Genomic DNA, 21,252 nt, shown 5'->3' on the forward strand with positions numbered 1-21,252 from the left:
GCCTCATCGGAAACTTAACATGAAGGAGAGGATTCGCTAGTTTCCTAGAATATCGTGATGGGTCATTTTTGGCCTCTTCTCGGGTCAAGTACTGACCTAAACATGAGTCCGAGGGCCAAGTTTGGTGAAAAATGCGGATTTTTCGGCACTTGACCCTATAACCCGCAAAACTCGCAGTTTTTGCCAACATCGGGAGTCAGATCCACGTCAAGGCTATTACTAAACCCGAAAAGTAGATGAGAAATGACCAAATCATGATGCATTCGGTAAAATACGGACCCCCAAGGAGCTAAAAGCCCGAGAGTTGGGGAAATTCACGGCGGGCGCTTATTAGTAATACCGTGCTAAGGAAAAATGCTGTATAAACATTCGAAAGTTTCCAAATTTCCCGTGATAAAATATGTATTTTTGACGACTTTCACGCAAATTTTTGCTTCAAATTTCCAGATATTTTAGATGGAATTGCGCAAAAAAAAATTCTAAAAATTTTGGAGGAAAATGTTAACAATTTGTCTGGTAAATTCGGTTTTTATCGAAGGAAACTTGGCAACGTTTAAAGGTTCCTACGGCATTCTTCCTTAGCACGGTAGGATACCCCTCTTTTTACATTAAGGTGATTCGACGGTTGCCATTTTTTGTGTCAGAGCGACGTGCGATGTATCACATCAATTCGTTCCATAATTTCAGCCACTTGGCATTTTTTCGAATTTTGAGATCGCAATTCTGTTGTCTCGAGATCAAAGAATTCATGTACCAAATTTGACAAAGAAATTCAACGTAATAAAGGCAAGGTTTTTTTTAGAGGAAAAATATCGCATTCGATACTGATATCGAAACTGCACTCGAATGCGATATTTTTCCTCCGAAAAAACCCTGCTTTTAATGCGTTGAATTTTCAAACCTGTCATTTTTTTCGAAAATTCGAAAAAATGACAAGTAGGTGGAATTATGGGACGAACTGATGCGATATATCGCGCGTCACTCTGACAGACAAAATGGCAACCGTCGAATCAGCTGCAATTACTTAAATCGCAAATCCGTGACGCATGAAAGAACCTCATTATTCGTATCATTCATTTGGAGGAGACCCGTGTGCGAAGCTTTGGATTGATTGGTAATGGAAACGTGTTTCAGCTGAAGCCGGTGGCTTTCGCGGTGAGGACGAACGTGTGCTACGACGGGAAGCTTGACGACGACTCGCCGATCCACGGCAGCGCCATCTCCTTCGACGTCAAGGATTATCTCCACATCAAGGTAATCCCCATCCCTTTATCTCCATCCGCACCCACACTCTCCATACCTACATCTACATCTGACGCCTAGCCGGAGAGTGTGCTATTTAACTACACCCCCCCCCCCCCCAAACTATCGCAATTAGAGTACCATAGAGGAAAAAAGGAGGTGTTTGCATCTTGAGGTTTGTTTACCCTGTGACGTGGGTCGGTACAACCTGGTCAGCGAAATCCGAAATTCGAAGTATGGAAAACGGACCATAATGTCCCGTTTTTTTTGCTTAAATCGACTCATGATATAACTTCAAGCACTTTTAAAAGAATGACTTTTTTCCATAAATTACACCATTTGCAAAAAAATCGATGATAAAAGTCGCTGTACCGACTTACGTCATCAGAAAAATTAAAAGATGCCCGAAATGCAAACACATCCTATTTGTTCTCTATGTTAGAGTACCTATATAGGGAGAGTATCGACATATCGAAAATTTTGAGGTTAGGTGATGGAGCTCTCAGACCCCAAAAGGGTAGGCAATCTATGAATTCAAATTATCCAGAGTGATTTATAATCACAATTGTAGGGAACTGTCGTTGGTAAAGCACGTATTTGACTTGGTTTTTGCATAAACTTACTCAATTTTGCGGAAAAATGCTTACTTATGAATTTTCTTGTCCATTTTCGTTTGATATTGGAGTCTAAAGATTGACAGTGACATTTTTCGTTTTCAAAGATTACCTACCCTCTTGGGCCCTGAGAGCTACATATTTCGAGTTGTCCAACCTCTCCCTAAATAGGTACTCTAGACGCCATCAGCGCCGCCTTTCTATCGAATGGATCGCATTCGATAGTGGTTCGATGTATCGTTTGGTTCAGAACAATAAAACATAACCGCACACCAAAACTTTAGGATCTTAGTCAGAAAAGCTGAAAATGAGAAATTTCGTAGCAATTTCACTACTATTGGCCAATTAGCACTCATACGAATCGATAATCTATCACAAAAAACCCGTTTCGTCAGATTACTCAATTGACTTTTGAGGCTTTGTTTATGTTTTGAACCGATCGATATCGATACAATCTCACCCGTTCGATGTATCAAATACGATCTATTGGGCCGAGCAATCGGATTATGAGATTTTGAATGAAAATATCCGTAATTTCAAATATCGACGGGGAAACTGCAAAAATGCGTATCTCGGTTGCGATGTTTCGAAATCTCTGCTAGAATTAACTTTCTTAAAAGGAGACTAAAACAACATAATAACTTGAAATTTGCACAAAATACCCTTCAAAGAGAGAAAAAAATTTACTGAAATTTTCGAAAAATGATGTATAGTAGTTTTCCATGTAGAAAATAAAGTATGACAGGAAATCTGCGACTCCGCGCGCCGTAAACCGAGGTACACATTTTAGCATTTTCACAATCGGTAGGTTCCAAGAGGTTCATTTCACTTATGTACCAAAAGTGGGCATAAATTGAAGAAAAAAATACACTTTCATAAATAGGGGAGTGAAACTCGCGGTGCCAAATCTAAATTGCGCCCAAAAACCCCGAGTGATATGAATGCGAAGTGAAATAGACACTCTGTAGAAAGAGAAGATTCCGCTCTGTCATAGCTCATAGTGTAAACATTGGCGGATCCAGCAAGTTGGCAACATTGCCTTTTCTCCATTTAAACCTATGAAATGTATCGATTCTTGAAGGGCCCAAGTGTTCCGACAAGAATCGATTATTTAGCACACGTTTAAATGGAGGAAATCCGGTGTTGCAAAATTGCTGGATCCGCCTCTGAGTGTTAATCACTCTGTAAGGAGAATAGATTCCGTTCTACTTTCATATCTCTCGGGGCTTCTGGGCTCTACATAGACTCCAGCACAGAATTTCACTCCAAAATTGTGAACAGTGTATGGTTTGAGTTACAGGGATATGAGCACAGTAATCACCAATGGACTCTATGGTAGCAAATACTACTTCTAACCACATTCACCGAAAGCATTGTAAACAATACCAGGAGTGTTGTTATCCTCACTCTACGATGTCACTGTGTCAACAATTAAGTGAAACCATAGTAGACTTCACCATGCCTATGGTAAAAGCCATGCTTTTTTCCTGTGTAAAAAGTTACATCCTAAATCCAATAATTCTGAGCGCCCTCTGGGGGCTAGGCCGCGTAGCGGATAGAGGTCGTGCCACGTATCCCGTAAGGTTCAGTTACACGATCAAATTCAGCCATCAAACTGAAGCTCTGATTGGTGGAAAAAGACCTGAGGTAAGGATGCGACCAATGAGAGGCCCAATTTGATGGCTCAATTTGATCGTGTAACTGGCCCTCTAGTATTTGAATGGAGCGCACGGCCATCCTACTGAAGACATGATGGTGGGGAACAAGCGTTGATTCGTTGCTTGGGTTTCTGTTGGCAGGAGAAGTACGACAACAACTGGTGGATCGGGAGGCTGGTGAAGACCGGTTCCGACGTTGGGTTCATCCCGTCGCCGGTGAAGCTGGAAAATCTGCGGCTCCAGCAATCGCAGGCCCGCAACTCCAAGCTCTACTCCTCCAAGACTTCCTCGTCAAGTAATTTAGGTGCGCTAGCGTTAGCCAATGACATCGTTTCCACCTCCAAAAGCGCCAATGCTCACTCACGTGGCTCCACCCCTCCTACCCCTGGTACGTCAGCCCACGTCACCCCTCCCTGTTCGGCCATCGACTCTCTTCGACCTCCATCGTCAGCCGTGACGTCACCAGGCAATGCCTCATGCCCCATCCTATCTATTTTAATCAGCATAATTCGAATTCATGAAAATGATTTTATGAGGTCATCAATGATATGAAATTATACAATTTTTAACCATACTTTGAATCATAATTATACTAAATACAACCAAGAAATACATTTTTAACTATTCAGTTACTATATTATTATTTAACTTAAATTTACAGAGACAAGAGGTAGGTAAAAGTAGATATTTTTTATGAGGATACCAATAGGGTTAGATAATTCTTTACGTAAATCAATAGAAAATGCATAATCTTAGGCTGTATAAGGTAAGGGTCGTATTAACATAGCGTCATAAAATGGGACAATTGTTCCCAGCCTCGTGTAAAACTCAACATCACAATTTTTCTCCTCATCATCAGTAATTTAAAAATAGAACATAAAAAATTAATAATGAATAAAAATTGAGCAATGCTTGAAACGGCAATTGGAAAATTCTGGAATAGAATGTAATAATATTATTGAAATGAAATTCATCTAGGTACCACTACTACTGCTACCACTGTTACTACTACTACCACTACAAATCAAGCCCTCTTCGGCCTTTCTAAAATAAATAAATTGGTTATAATGCAATTTATTAAAATTGAAACTATACGAAATGCTGCAAACTCGTACAGTATGTAATTGAAATGTTAAGATTTTGACGTTTTTGAAAATAACAATGTTTGGTTTTCATTTGCGGCTGTGAAATGTAAGCGGCAACGTATAGGCCTCAGAGAGTAAAAATATTTTTGTGGTTCCAAGCACAACTCTAACTTGAAACAGGTACTTACGCCGAATCTAATGTAAAAATCTACCATTTATTGAGAATTTTCATACAGTTCCGTACTTGTTCCACTAATATCAAATTAAAATCAAAGAAAATTAACAAAGATCCATAAGGATAATAAGGAATAAATCGCCGAAGGTGACGTCTGGCCGATTGATGTCGGTCAATCTCTATTTTTCAGAGCTCTCCTATCAAGTCACCGGTCTGTTCGCTCGGCCTATTTTCTTAATTCTCTTTCTTCCTTTCCTTCTATATTTTTTCTCTCGTTTCCTTTTTGACGTCATCCTTCAATGTTCTTTTTAGTTTCTTCTCTTCATCTCCGCACGTTTTCTTGAAAAGTATGATTCAGCTTGAATGAATGAATGAAACGCGCATGAGAATGAAACATTACTGAGGGATCAGATTAAAATGTAAGTAATTGATTTAAAAAACTAATTCATCTATGATTTTTTATGTGCAATAGGCCCTAATCAAAGTATGACTCAAAGCAATACGCAACTTAGTTTCTTTTGAGAATTGGACTTTAGGCTTAGAACATTTTAGAATTATTAGAGAGGGTTTGAACTGGAAAAAAGTCACGTATTTCCTCTTCAAAATGCTGAGTAAAAAACTATTTATAAAACGGGAGGCTCGGCATTTAACTCCAGAACGATACATTATTAAATATTTTAAATACAGAGCATATGCAAGTTGGATTTACAAATGAATTTTAATTTTTTTTGTCATTTAAATGTTTTCCATTTGACGAATACATGTGTTAGTTTTAACTCTAGATGTCCAAACCTGGTCAAATTGACCCGAGACTAGCTAAGGCACGTGTTCCGCAAGCTATATGGGGCCAGTGGGGCCTGGACATATGAGTTTCAGATATAGTATACAAATTCAAAGAGTCAGTCGTCAATACTGACTATTTATGCTAAAAGGAACCATGTTACAGGCGAACTGTATGCACATGGTTCCTATTGGCATTAATCCGTCGTTGTAAAAAAAAAAAAAAAAAAAAAATCGATTGTCAACACAACCGAAGGTAGGAAAAACTGAGAGGCTTCGTATTTTCACTTTCCTCCCAAATCTGAGGGATATCTCATTGCTAACATAGAGCGGAGCGCAGTTCACGCCTAGCGCCATCGCGCCTTCAATTTTGTAGACGCAACCGGGGCATCCATCAAGTACGAATAGTTGTATCTCTGCGCCTGGGCGCCGTAATCAACACGCATCCTTTCCCTCGCCCTGTCTCCAAATTGTGTTGGTTCCGTTTGTCTAATTTGCAGTGTAGAGGTGCCTCCAGGGCTATGTGAGCTACACAGCTGAAGATAAGAGAGACTTAATCGGGCCTTATTATGTTTATATATGACAGGTGATGAGCGTTTTCCATCAAATAAATCCCTCTTTGGTATATTCCTCTCCTTTCAAATGTTTGCATTGGTTGTACGATTCCTTCACAACGTAGTACCATATTCCTTACTTGTTTCATTCCCATTATGTTTACCCCTCTTTCTTTCTTTTTATGTGACAATTTACGAACCCTAACTGTATACTTAAGTGCAATTACGTGTTTCATTATTGTACCAGTTTTCACAGCTACGATTGTTAAGTTTGCTTATCGGAAACGATATTTATTCATGACAACCACACAGCTTGCTCGCTGATGATTTTTCATCGAACATGTTATGGGGGTTGAAAAAATTATCAACCGAATAACAAGAACTGATGCTGATTCTTCAAACTACTTAACGTGAAGAAGTAGGTCTCTGATATAGTTTTGAAAAACTTATGGTATAAGGTAATATTATCGATAATAATATTCCAGAAGAGAGTTCAGCTCAACATGATAAGATTGAAGAGATGGTTGAAGACGTTATGAGTGTTCATTTCTTATTCAAAAATCTGTGCAATAATACGATCTTCCCGCGAATAATTAACCTTTTGTAAACGTTAGATTGTGAGATATGTTTGTAGGCCCTGGATAATAAAAAAAACTAGGTACACTGAAAAAAATGAGTTAGCGTCAGATGACTAAAAATGGTTTCTATACACTAACTCAAATTGTGTGATTTGGACACACATGATTTTTGGTTTCTGTACACTAACCACTATTAGTGCTGGAAACTAATTCCGCTACTCTAATTCGCATTCGGTAGGGTTGGGTCAACCTAACCTCAAAACTGAGAGAGGAGAAAACGGCTTAGCGAATGATAACTGGACAATACTTTCAGGAAAAGAAGATTTCTTAAAAGATGAGAGGTAAAAATCAACTGACCGGTTCCAAATGAACGACAGAGGAAAGGAATATCCCATAGGTATGTGCAAGTAGACAGAATTATCCTTTAGAGAGACACACACTCACACATGAAACGGTAGCGAATGTTCACACTGAATAAACATATCTCGTCCGAACACTTGAGATATTCTTTTGAAATTACGGGAGAACACGAACTATAGAAGTAAGCAGTAAGTTCACAGATTTTCGTAAAATATAAACTGAACGCGGAACGCTTTAATCGCAATTTAATACAGAAGATTGACGACTCCAACGAATATCATGCTTGTTTACGTTTTGAATCGAACAGACGATTTCTAACCTTAACAGGTTTATTTATGTTGCTTTCGAACGTTTTCAAGAAAGAGAGGACACTATAAATCATACCGGGAGTATTTACATTGTCAAACGAGCCCAAAATTTCACATTTTAATTGATTTTCACGAGCTGACGCGATTGAGGCTGTTGTACCGACGCCACTTTTTCGAAACTAAATAAATGTAACGGACAATGTGGCAGTTAGTGTTGAGGGCGAATTAGTTTGACCCGAAGGTGAATTTGTCTTACCACAGCGCTAATTTTACAGCTAGTGCTGTTTTCCAATTCTGGTTCGCGCTCTAGTAAAGTCAAGTCAGCGTATGAAGCGAATTGATTGGTGCTTCAGTACAATAAATTAGTTCTGAAGCCTAATTTTGATTCTACTTGGCGAGAACTTACCAAATTAGTTCTCAACGCTAACTACTTTTTTTTCAGTGTACAGCGTGTTACTTCTTTTTAATACGGAAGGATTAAAACATTTTATGACAGGGGTAATAGAGTGGATGAAGATTTGATCCAATGGAAACTTGTGAGGAAGTGGATTCTTCCTCGATCCCTAAACACTATTTTTTTTATTTTTAATACACTTTTTGGTAAACAAAAAACTCTCATCACTCTTTACTTTGAATTACTTTATGAAAAAGCATCCACAATAAACGGTCAAACTTTTTGTGTTTTTGGTAACCTTAGGCTAATTTTTTTTCTGCGAGATCATCCTAAACGATTTTTTTGATCAGAAAATTTGTTTGATGAATGGACAGAGACCTTAGGTTACCCTGGAATATCTCAGGATTAAGAAAATGTCCTGCTGACTTAATGCACTCACGTTCTCTTCACTTCCATCCACTAGAAATTTATACCATAAAAGTTTTTGCTGAAGATTGTAAATCATGAAAAACCTATGTGTGTAAAAATAATTTTTTAAGCAAAAGTCGGGCCGAATCTCCGTCCTTTCCTCCATCCATGCTTTGCTCACTTAGGAGCAGTCCCGCTTTTTGCTGATTTAGATTTGACTAGTTTAGTTAGTTTAGGTAGCGTAAACTTTGTGTAGTCTTTAAGGTTAATTTGTGATTCTTACTCCGCTTTAGAGGGAAGACAATTTGGACCGCGCTAAGCAGAAAGGAACTAAGCCACATTAGCTTTTGTCAAATTGAATTGGGCAATTTGATTGTTTAGATGAAAACGGTTGTGCGGATTTTTGCGTAAATTTCTTTGAATTTTTTGCATTCTACGAAGCAAATCTTTAAAATTTTCAAAGGAGTCCGAACAAACGTTCCCTGTAAAAAATTAAAATTGCCCGGTTAAACTTGGCAATAACTGATGTGACTTGCTTCCGTTTTTGCTAAACGCAGTCCATTTGTGGATTCATTGAAACCACAGTAAATACTCACTTGTCGAGCACCAATGGAAAAAGTGAGTTGAACTCCTTTGAAATGAGGCTGCCCTGTTCTAATCCCAGTTTGTTAGTGTGCAATGTATCCTGAAATCATTAGTAATCAGTAACTTTTTCGCAGTTACGGCACAAAACTAAATTCTGATTTTTGCATTGTGGCGGATTGACTTATGTTTTTGTGGATAGTACAACTGCTCAAAAATTAAAAAATCGGTTTTTACTCATGAAACACGGAAAACAAGAGGTAAGGGTTAAGTCTCAACTTGAACATTTCCAATCAATTGAGGTAGTACCCCAATTAATTATGGTGGTACTCTAATTAATTATGGTATTGTACCCCAATAAATTAAGTTACTACACGGAAAAAAATTAAATTGCTGATTCAACGATTCAATTGCTAAAACAGTGAGGCAATGTTTCAATGTAGATTTTACAACAACAATTGCTACTTTAACCACCCGTGGTTAAATTAGTTACAATATGGTTAGAGTAGCATTTTTTTGTGTAAATCTACGTTGAAACGTTGCACTCACTGTTTTTAGCAATTGAATTGTTGAATCAGCAATTTATTTTTTTCCGTGTAACCTCAATGGTGCGGTTTTACCCTAACTTGAGTTGCAGAACCAAAATTAATTAAAAAGTCCATACCATCCAACAAATTGGGGTAGTACAACAATTTTTGGGGATAACCCCTTACTCTTGTTTTTCTGTGCGATGAAAAATTAAAACCTATTTTAACCTAACTATACGGGATCTCATTGAGGAAAGGAGCTGTTTAAAGAACGGCTATCAATACAGTCCCTAAACATCAAGGCGAGAATCTGTTTTTCCGGTGAAAATGTTTCGAACCCTGGAAGAGTGGAGCCTGCCCGTCCAATTTTAGCCCGAGCGAAGGTTTTATTCATTTCTGCGTGAAAGGCTGACAGGCGATCGGCTGCGCATTTCAGCGTCGAGCTATTGTCTTGAAGCGGCGGATGTACTGCAGTCAGGTTTGGCATGTAATCGATACCAAAGACTTTCGTTTGTTTCCGTGTCAAAATCCTCATTTGAAATTCAACGCTCACTCCGATACCGTGCCTCCTGATCATCGTTATGACACTTTAAAGAATCGATTTTACCCTCATGCCCGTGCCCCCTTCTCTGCGTGAAAAAATAAGAGAAACATGTTTCACCTACGATCCAGGCCTTCCGTTCTATTTTTAGGAAGTGGAAGAAACAGAATGGGGTGGAAAATGGCGCGTCTCTTATAAAATATGACTCACAGATGGGGTTACTAAACAAGGTGCGCAAGGCACTTCGCAAAATATGAACTCCTAAAATGGGACCGCGTTCAACAGAAAGGAATCAAGCTACATTTTACCGGCAAATTTAACTGGGTAATTTAATTTTTTACAAGAGCATGTTTGTGCGGACTCATTTCAAAAATTATAAAAATATACTGCGTGCGATGCGAAAATTCACTGAAATTTGCACAAAAATCCGCACAACCGTTTTCATGTAAAAAGTAAATTTTTCGTTAAAAAATCAATTCATGTGTGGGTTTGTAATTAGCCTCACAGCAATCATTAGCTACTCCCACACTGAAGGCGAGCCTGAAAACAAGCAAAAAACCTGAAAGAAATCAACCCTGTTAATATTACTACAGGGGAAGCTCGAGAGGGGAGAGAAGAGAGAGGAGGAGGAGGAGGGAGAGCGAAGCTTATTTAAGATCCTGGTGGAAAGTGAATTAGCAAATCGAGGAGGAATGATCAAGCCAGAGAGGAAATTGTTTGCGCATCCAGTTCCACCCCGTTATAGGGGTGCGATCAGGAGGGAGGGGTGAGGAGGAAACCGGGGAGGGGGGTGTAGGAGATGTGAGGTGACGCAGCGTGGAAGCTGAAACGTGGGATGTTCGTTACTCTGTCGATTTCGGTCGGATCGGGGTAGATTCCCACGTTATCCCCCATGATCGTTGGCGGATTCACCATTCAATTTGACAACGCTGTTTTACTCCGCTTAAACCTATGGAAATGTATCGATTCTCGGAGGGTCCGTGTGCACCGCAAGAATCGATTATTCAATACAAGTTTAAACGGAGTCCGGTGTTACCAAATCACTATATTCGCTTCCAAATTAACGTGTGTTCAATACCGGGACGAAACGAGAGTGATAAAACTACAAAGCATGCAACTATTCGTGCCCTCGAGCCGCTCAAATTGCAGTCGCGCTTATTGAAGGCGAACTTAGCAAAGTGAGATACACGCAACTGAAGATTTGAACGGTGCGGGTTTTGGTTTGAGCCTAAGCTACGTAATTTTGACGTTGCGTTATGCTTGGCATTGTGATATCGATTTTCGCGTTTTCTCCGATTGAAGACCCCACGACGCTTTTTAACCCCAAGACGTTTGACAGAAATAATCACTATGGCACTGTAATATTTATGGGCAGTGAGATACGAATGCTGTTCAGCTCAGGTGGATTCTCCAGATTTCCAAGATGGCTATCCAATGAATATCCTAAGTGTCCATTGAGGGTTGAGATGCTGGCTGATCGCTGGGCTTTTGATTTCCTATCGTTAAAATTTTTTGCTAGCGTTTCGTACTTATGTATCGGTCAGTAATATTGATCCCTGTCTAAACGGCCTCCGAAGGGCGCAAGAAATTTCAACGAGCCATCCTAAGGATGTTGTAGGGACCCATCGAAATCTGGATGGGTCCCTATGGGTTGAATGAAGAGATCAACAGGAACTGAACCCATAGTGCGGCTAGCGTGATCTAAGGGAACCCTCCAAAGTTCTCAGATGGTCCTTGCAAGCTCGTCTAAGGTTCCTGTGGTCCGATTTCCAAGGGAATTCTCGCAATATTCCTATGGAACCGTTTTGACAGGTGTGTTTCCCTCTGGTTACACCCAAAAATTAGCAGAATTGCAGATTTGAACTGCGTAGTCATTTTTCTGAAAATAATTGATTTGTTATTTGAGTCAATATCGCAATCTTGGAATGGAATGAAGTACCTTCGTTTGCGAAACGACGGTATTAAAGCAGTCTTTAATTATCGTCCATACATGCCTCTTTTCAAAAGTCTCAATGCAGGTTTTCTTTCCCTTAAATGCGTCCATTTTATCGTCTCACTGTGCATCAATGATCAATCATTTTTCTGTTTACCTGCTTCACTTTACTCGTTTTGAAAGTCTGTTTCTGATGCAGCAAGAATCTGCGTGAGTTAACAACCCCTCCCTCCATCACATCAAAGAGGATAAATCTAAAAAAGTATCCTCCCAATTAAAATCCTGCAGCGCACTTTATTTCAAAATCTGTTTGCGTGATACAACGCTCCATTGCGTCGGTTTAAAACCATACAAAAACCAAACGACTTTCCCCGAAGCATCGTCTGCCTTTGTGAGATTGCACGAGAAAACGGTCGGGGTCTCGGGCAGGAACGGGCTGTCTGCTGCCTTTCGAAACTTGGCAAATACGCTGAGGAACTGCACAGCAATTTTTCCCCGAATCGCAAGTCGGCCGGCAATAAATAAGGAGGGGCAGACAAATTGTGCCGCATAATTGCACTCCACATCCCGACGCTGCAACCCGCCGTTCCACGAACCTACGCTACGGCGGCTTCGCGATGCAAGCAGCTTTTGAGCTCCCGAGTCGATTCCCCGATACAACCCGCAGTGCATGTTGCTACTTATGTTATGCAATTCGCATTACGTCGTCGAATCCGCGATACACACCATACCAACTCCGTGCATTGTCGACCCAACACGAGGGATTTTCGTTAGATATTCTCCTTTAGGTTAAACAAATCAGCCCATAATCATGACGTTAGAGAGAGATATGCGAATTGGATTGCATTTTGCATAAAGGAACCACAAGCATGTGTGGCATGTGTGTCCAATGTCCCTAAGATTGTGCAACCTTTTTTTACCCTGCAAATAGAAACTGATCATCTAAAAAGTTTTATCTTTACTCTCTTTAAATTGCGAATTCAAGACGAAAATCACGCTTGTAAGGTTTAATTTTTGTCATGATTTCTGTAATTTTTTACAAAGAATTTAAGTTGTTCAATCCTAACACCATTGGGATGCTCTTGTCTCTTTTTTGAAAAATGCAATCCAATTATACAATTTGTATTGAAAAACGGATCGCGTTTTGCAGAGACAAACGAAGCCATATCAGTTATTGCCAATTTAATTGGGCAATTCGATTGTTTACAAGAGAACGTTCGTGAGGATTCCTTTGATCACTTTCGGAATTTGCTTCGTAATACGCAGAAAATTCACTACAATTTGTACAAAAATCCAATGGAGAATTTGCAGGTGTCTGAAATTTGATGAATTTCGTGTTTAAGTGAAAGCTATATCAAGTGTGCTGAACATGAGGATAGCCTTGGTTTCTAAATTGGACTATTATTGGAGGAAATATGACAAAATAACCTGATCTGCTAAAATACATGCGTTTAAATGGGAAATGTCTCTAGCTGACGTCAGTATGCGGTGCATATTCCCGCTTTTAAATCTATTTTTATACTGTTTCCCATAGCAGAAAAAAATTATAAAAATACTGCAGAATCAGCTTTTTAGGCCTTTCGGATGAAGAAAGAAAAAATGTGGGTGCAAATTCTTCATTGGCAAGTAAACAAATTATCCTCTTCACGTCAAAATCTCATAAAATTGCACGCGTTTGACCGCAGAACGTATCACTTGAAAAAAAAAAACCGCTCTCCTTTCTCTCCCTGTTCCCCTGTGAGAGCATCCACGACGCACGGTGTATTTTTAAATTACGACTTTTGGTCCAAGTCTATAGTTTGTTTTTATTTTATTGTAAATACGGCTGTACGTTGATATTATATAAATATTTAAAACCTTGTGGTCGTACTTGAAAATGAAAGATAAAGAGGAGAAAAAAATTGTAGGACTTTAGGCCACAGAAACGTGACGCGTGACGTAATTAAGTAGATAGAGCCCTCTTGAGGATATTAAGTAACCTCCCCGAGAGTATCCTCCCAAACTATCACGAAAGTCTTCGGCTGAAAAATGTTTTCGTGTTTTCCACTGCGTAAACACAACGTTGCCGATGCAAAATCGCACATCATACATCGATGATGAAAGACATGGCATCGCTGCTATAGTGCGAGTTGTCAAATTGCACGGTTAGATTATTCCTCTCGCGTTTTTTAACGGAAAATCTGTAAATTCCACGAGACAAGGCAACCGCGCAGCTTGGTTCGCACGAATATCGATACCAATAGCGCTTACGTCAACGTCCCCGTCTTGCCCCCTTTCGTCCCCTCCGTTCTACCAACCGCGACCCTCCCAGCCTGTCACCCGGCCATTCATCAGTTTTCCGTGCGTAAATCGTAAGTGCCCGGCCGGGCGACAGATGGCGTTATGGTGGCTCCTCGGGAAAGCGCCCTGCCTAGCAACTACAACTTCCAGGTAGCGAGCGACGTTGGCTTCGTCGCGCGCAATTTTCCTCGAACCCGAGTCGGCGTTTAGCGGGAATTTAGTGTCGTGATAGGTCAGTATAATGCCGTGCTAAGGAAAAACGTCGTATGAGCATTCGAGAGTTGCAAAGTATCCTCTGATGAACCGTTTATTTTTGAGAAGCGTTATGAATGTTTTCTCTTTAACTTTTCAGATAATTTAGATCTGATGGCAAACGAAATTCCCTGATAATTCGAAGGAAAAATCTTCACATGTTTCCCAGAAAATTTGTATTTTATCAAAGGAAACTCGGCAACGTCTGAAGGCTCATACGGCGTTTTTCCTCAACATGGCAGTTTAAATGGTCGTGATTGAGCTTTCAAACGGTTTTAAACCTCTGAGCTCGCTTACCAATGAATCATACAGGAAAATTATCGTAGGAGGGAAACATCCTTACCATCGAGTCAGCGCTACCCTATTACCCCCCCCCCCCCCCATAGTGAATTTTCTTGGGCTTGAGAAATATCATGAAGGTTTGATCCAAATTAAAGGTTAGTCTCGTGGCGAGATTGTAACGTTACGGCAAAATGTTACGTTTGCTATTGGATAATGCAAACCTGAAAATACACGCAAAAACGGGCTATACGGATAAATGGACTACATTTTGCAATTGGAACCACAATTCCTAGCTCATATCAGAAACAACATTATGTGCTGTTTGTTTCCCTATGGCGATAGTTACTCTTCCAGGTGAGCTAGAGATGTTTCATGTTTGTTCATGATGTGCTCAATCAGTTCCTGATTGCAATATGTAGTCCAAATTGACGTTCGTTCAACTCACAATTAACCTTTTAGCATGATTACAATTTTCAGAGGCAGCAGAGTAAAGTGCCTTGACTAGTTTATATACGTCACAAGAGGTTCATAAATATTCTTCTCATTGACCTTACAAATTTATGGGCCGTTTTTATGAAAAGAGAAACTAAGATTTTGGGTTTACTCCTTTGTCTTGTGTCTCAAATTTAGAATTCTTCCAAGCAGCCCGAGTATCGAATCTATGTCGATACGACAAGACAAGGCACAGCCTTGGAATACATGCATAACAGGTCTCACGTCATAATGCACATAGTTCTGTATGCCAGAATTACGTGAATCTATGCTTTACTTTAGCAATCTCCAGTATAGTGTATCTCATTCTCCTACATGGTAAGAGAAGAACAGCGACTACCCGAATCCTGGATATTATAATTAATATTTTGTATTTCTTTTACAGGTGAAGATTCGGATTCTGTGGGGAACGCGAAGCTACCGGGGAAGTCTCTGACGTCTGCGCCGACGAAAGAAAAGCGGAAACCATTCTTTAGGAAACAAGAAATAACTGCACCTTACGACGTAGTGCCGTCTATGCGGCCGGTGGTTTTGGTTGGCCCCTCGCTCAAAGGCTACCAGGTCACCGATATGATGCAGAAGGCCCTGTTTGACTATCTTAAACATAGGTTCGAAGGAAGGTTCGTATTTTCACAGAATACTCTTTCTTTTTTTCACAAATCAATGGGCCAGTTGCGCTATGGTCAAAGAATCGTGTTTTGATGCTAGATTTTTGTCGATCAGCTAAGAATATTAATATAAAACCTCACCTTTCTACGTTCAATATTAACCAAGTTATCGCCCTTCGAAAAGTCGGATTTTTGACATCATTCAGTGACACCCTTGGTTTCTTCCACTTGCTTCCATCAGTCAGTGTGACGCACATTTGCATTGGTTGTTCAACATGAAACTTGGATGAAAACAAGGTGGAAGAAACCAAGTATGTCATTACAGGGGTGGATGACTTCAAAAACCCGACTTTTCAAAAGGAGATATCTCACTCAATATTGAATGTGGAGAATTGCTGTTTGAACAGATCTTATTATTTTTAGTTAATCTACAAGAATCAAGCGTGTATTTTTAGGGAAAATAGGAGAAGACGCAACAATTAGCGAGCACATTTTGGGGTTTTGAGCATCAATTCTCAATCATCAGATGATTAACTCTAAAAATAATCCAAATGGCACCCCCAACTACCTCTAAAAATAATCCAAAATGAATTCCCAACTAGTAAACGAGTACTTTCAAGGAGTAGCAGGGTGTGGCGATTGGGAAAGAAAGATATATTCGAGAGGCTTGGAGGACATGGCGCATGAGTGCAATTTTTGAAAAAAATTAAGATATAAATGATGTCAAGTAAAACTGGTCTTAATGCATATTCTCGGTATTCTTCTGTAAAAAAATCGCTCCAAAATTCCAATTTGTAAGCATCAAAAGCCAGTTTGAACTTTCTATCCGCCATTAGGATCCATGTAATTCCGAAACCTCAAACACGTATTTCTCGAAATAGCAAAAACTGCACTTATGCGCCTTGTCCTCCAAGCCCCTCATTCATCCTTTTCTTCAGTGGTCATATAATTTGACCGCTCGGGTTCCAAAATTCTCAAAATAAATGTATAAAAAAAAAAATGACTTATTGCGAATCGTGAATTCCTAGTGCAGGTCTCAATTTTCATACACATTTTTTAGGAAGGGCGGGGGGAGGGAGGAGTACCAACAACATCAGGTCATTATTGCTCGTCAAGAAATCTGATATTTTTTTTTTTTTTTTTGAGTACTTACACTGAAAAAAAATTATCGGCGTTTTTACCAAGGTCCGTTGGTACCTTTACCATCTCACTTTTTTTTACCAATTATTGGTAATTTTACCAAAACAGACTGGTAAGCTTGCCTAAAAATCGGTATTTTTACTGTTTTTTTTCAGGTAAGAATACCACTTTTATTGGTAATCAATTCCCGGTAACTTTGCCATTTTATCTCGGTAATTCTACCACAGTCGATAAAAAATATTGGCGTTTTTACCGGGGTCCAGTAAAGTTACCGAGAAAGCCAATAATTTTACCGAGATTTCTCGGTAAAATTACCAATTCCATAAATGGTAATTTTACCAAGAAAAAACTGGGATCAAATAGAACCCTGAATTCTTGGTAATTTTGCCCTTGTCTTAGTAAATACACCGAGATTTTTTTTTCAGTGTAGCATTTAAATTTTCTATTACGTAAAAATCGTCAATATACGGTCCGATGTTAAGGTTCTTATTGTAAAACGCTGTATGGACCCCCAGCATAAACCCGAGAGCAGAACCACTGAGAGCCAGACAGGCTGAGGCCCGCGCCTGGCGCAGGTCCAAGCCCTGCGAATCGAGGCTGCTACGTCAAACGGCAATACTATGCTCGACACAGCGTAAAAAGCAGGATTTGAATCGGATATTTGGCAAGGGTGTGAGAATGCGACTGCGACTACACAGTGCAGCATGCGGAAAAAAGAATCCCGTATTGTCGATAAAACTCGCCCGCTGGGAGAAACGTGCCAGAGGCGGATTCAGCAATTTGGCAACACCGGATTTCCTCCATTATGCGTTTTTACGCCTGTTAACGGATATGAAAGTCGGAAAAATTGATATTTGTTTTCAGCTCTACTATTTTGGCAAGAAATGACACTTTAAGGTGAATTGACGGGATAGCAAATATTTCGATCATTAGTTTACAAAAAACATCATGTTTTACGCAAATATCGCCTCCTCCTCCTCCATTTAAACCTATGCTAAATAATCGATTCTTGTCGAAGCACCTGGCCCCCCCCAAGGATCGATACCTTTCCATGGGTTTAAATGAAGAAAAGACAATGTTCCCAATTTGCTGGATTCGCTGATGAAGCGTGCGCGCCTCAGACGTGACGGAATTCGACTAAAAGGAAATGCGATAGAATCAAATGCGTTTTTACGCCAGTTAACGGAAAAGAAAGTCAGAAAAATTGATATTTTTAAAGCTCTACTATTCAAGTAGAAAATGACACTTTAAGAGGTGAATTGACGGGATGGAAAATATTTTGATCATGAGTCACAAAAACATGTTTTATGCAAATATCGCCACCGATGGCGCAATGTGCCCAATGCGCTGCGCACAATCACAGTCTTATTTATTTATTAATTTATTTATTTATTTATTCGGTATTTCGATAAAATCGAAATCATTTTGTTGGGAAGAGGGCAATTTTGAAAACCAAACTTTTCAAAGGACAAATAACTGCGCAGGAAGCAAAAAATTGAATACTAGGGGAAGGTTTTAAGTTTTTAAGAATCGCTTGAATCAGGAAACACTGTTGACACTAAAGTTGGGAACTCTGTTATTTATCTTCATTGCTAAACAGTGGGGCAGATAACATAAAATCTAAGAGTTGGTTCAACTTTATAGAAAAATCATATCCGAGGTATCTTTTCAAAGTAATTCTAATGAAAACAGAGGAGATAAAATGAAAGATGGACATGACTTTATCAACCATTTTTCCGCATAGATCAGAATTTTCATTTTTGTCAAGTTGGACCCCTTTTAAAATAAAAAAAATCCGTTTCGATGAGCGTACTTATAACATGGGAGTGAAAAACAAAAACATGAAGAGCACCGAGGCGCGCTAATGTCCCTCTGTCAGTGCTCAGTTAGCAATTGTTTTCATGCGACGATGATCAGAACGCCTGTTGGATACAACTATTAATGCTCGATGGATGACCGCGTTGCATATCCAATAACTGAAGGCGTTTTTTACGCGCACGAAAATACGCGACGCGACGGAGCGGTGCATGACATGCCGTCCCTAAATGCTATGCTACCAGGGCAGGGCGTTGCTCCCCCGACGGATACACGAGCTGCAGTACTAGGAAATCGACATGTTAACGCCCATGCGTTAATGCACACCAGCAACCCAGCCACTATGGTGCTTTTTAGAGTTTCAAACATGAAAGAACTTTGTGCAGCGAGTTTGAAGAGAAAATGGCGCTCTTTATGAAAGGAAAGTGATACTGTTACATCACGCTTTGTGTCTCTACGTTTAATGTAGGCGGCTAAATGCTCAGCCGGTTGCATACACCCACGGATCAAAGGCGCATGCGAGGCTTGTTTTTTTAAAATAATGTATAAACCAGGGAAACTTTGAGTTACCTTGCGCTCTGCAGGTTTGTTTTTCCGTCCTGGATCTTTCTATAGTTAGTTCAGAACATGCTGGTGAAATACTGCTATATTTTTATTTTTTTCACTGTTGGTGCACCTTGCTTAATCCTGTTTGGAGACAGGGATAATTCTTGCATTTTGGTAATGCTGCACGGAAAAAATTAAATTGCTGATTTAACAATTTAATTTTTGAAAAAAGTAACTGCAATATTTTAACGTAGATATTACAACAAAAAGATGCTATTTTAACCACTATTGTAAGCTACTTTAATCACGGGGTGGTTAAAGTAGCATTTTGTATTGTGGAATCTACATTGAAACATTGCAGTCAATTTTTTTAGCAATTGAATTGTTAAATCAGCAATTTAATTTTTTCCGTGATGGGTTGTATCAATTGAAGCACATCCTTAGTTATAATGCCAAAAAAACACCTCTAACTTGGCAGGACAGTATACAAATACCCGGAGCTCTATTTTTCAGGCAGTGTTAAATTTTCAATCTTTCCTTAAGAATCTTCATAAAAAAAGGAGGAAAAAGAAACTTATTCCATCAAATTTTACCTAAACACTAATGATCTCGTTGAATATTTCATTATGTTCCAGGATAATTATAACCCGAGTCGAGGCAGATATTTCATTAGCGAAGCGATCGTTGCTGAATAATCCGTCGAAGCGAGCTGTGATGGAACGCTCTAATTCCCGATCCACCTGTCTAGCTGAAGTCCAGGCCGAGATAGAGAGGATATTTGAACTAGCCCGAACACTACAGGTATTCGCCGTTTTTGCTCGCTTCATCTTCATGTAACGAGTTCTGGACGGAGAGGGTCTTCTACCGATCATCAAACCAATACCTCACCCTTCAATATTCATTATTATTTATTACCACAACCGCTTGACCGAGTAAAGTAACTACATCTCAACGTTGCAACGTTTCTGCTGGCAAATTGTATTTCTATTGGAAAATTGTTGAGCGTTGCTAACTGAATATTTCACTGATTTTTCTTTGAATTACACGAAAAAATTAGCCAAATTTTTAACACGAATGTCAAAGTCATACTTTTGAAAATGGGGTTATTTTAGTAAATTTTGCAACCATGAAATGAAGTTTTCTGGAACTTTTAAATAGAAGTAATTTTCCAGTCAAGACTGACAACAAGATAGTGCAGCATTTTTCTTCCGGGGGGGGGGGGGGGGTGAATAATGATCAATTTTTGGAGACACTCTTTTGTGCTTCTCTATAAAAGTGTCAAATCAGAGCTAAATTTTATCAAATGCATGGGCAGGAACGCACATTTATTCTTCCTTACATTGAAATTTTGGGACCTAAATTAATTATTGGCGAGATGATGTCCCGAAAATTAAAATAGACATTCACAGTAAAGTTTTTGGTACATGTAAATCTGTTACATTAATAACTTACACACTTATGTGGACCTCAGAATAACGCATATTTTACCGTTTCAAAATGGGTTGGATTTTGCCTGTGTTCAAATTTGAATCTTTCGGCTATGGAGACTAGAGAAAAATTATTCTTTGTTTCATTAATTTTTCCCGACCTAAAGGAAAATTCTTCACGTTCAAAATCGAGAGGACTTTTCATTAAGAACAGACAGAACTGTTAAATCTTTATTATTAGAAATTTGACGATCCACACACAAACTCACGAGAAACTAAGTAATAAGCTTCAAAATTACTCGTAAAACCCGTCCACTCTCGAAACACTTATTATGGATGGTATTTTACAGAATCTTTTGATGAAACCCAACTCCAGCTGAGTATGATTCATTAGCAAAGTAAATCAACACTGTATTCTAAGAAACAAACAAAATTAGTGCGTTCATTAACGATCTATTATAGAGATATTCATTTCATTTAACTTCATTAATATTTGATCCTTCTGTTTTACAGCTTGTAGTTTTGGATTGTGATACTATCAACCATCCATCTCAGTTAGCAAAAACTTCGCTAGCACCATGTATAGTCTATTTGAAAATTTCCTCACCCAAAGTAAGTCTAAGTCTATTATTCCTTGTTCATTTACATGTGTATCTCCATTTTCCACGCGA

At 39.2% G+C, this 21,252-nt stretch overlaps 1 protein-coding gene across 8 annotated transcripts in view; it reads left to right on the top strand.

The window, feature by feature from the left end:
* The window catches only part of Ca-beta (Calcium channel protein beta subunit), a 328,761-nt gene that overhangs the window by 285,801 nt on the left and 21,708 nt on the right, over positions 1 to 21,252 (top strand). For 7 of the 8 annotated variants that reach the window (XR_011900186.1, XM_019054128.2, XM_019054127.2 and 4 more), the window contains 5 exons: positions 1,135 to 1,254; positions 3,656 to 3,902; positions 15,431 to 15,665; positions 19,790 to 19,955; positions 21,095 to 21,193. Coding sequence is in view for 7 of the 8 variants with exons in the window: in XM_019054128.2 (XP_018909673.1) it covers positions 1,135 to 1,254; positions 3,656 to 3,902; positions 15,431 to 15,665; positions 19,790 to 19,955; positions 21,095 to 21,193 (867 nt within the window). In the remaining variant the exon portion in view is untranslated. The remainder of the gene's footprint in view (positions 1 to 1,134; positions 1,255 to 3,655; positions 3,903 to 15,430; positions 15,666 to 19,789; positions 19,956 to 21,094; positions 21,194 to 21,252) is intronic. The other variant, XM_019054134.2, reaches the window with a different exon arrangement.

Source organism: Bemisia tabaci, chromosome 1 (assembly GCF_918797505.1).
Source record: "Bemisia tabaci chromosome 1, PGI_BMITA_v3".
Taxonomy (NCBI): domain Eukaryota; kingdom Metazoa; phylum Arthropoda; class Insecta; order Hemiptera; family Aleyrodidae; genus Bemisia; species Bemisia tabaci.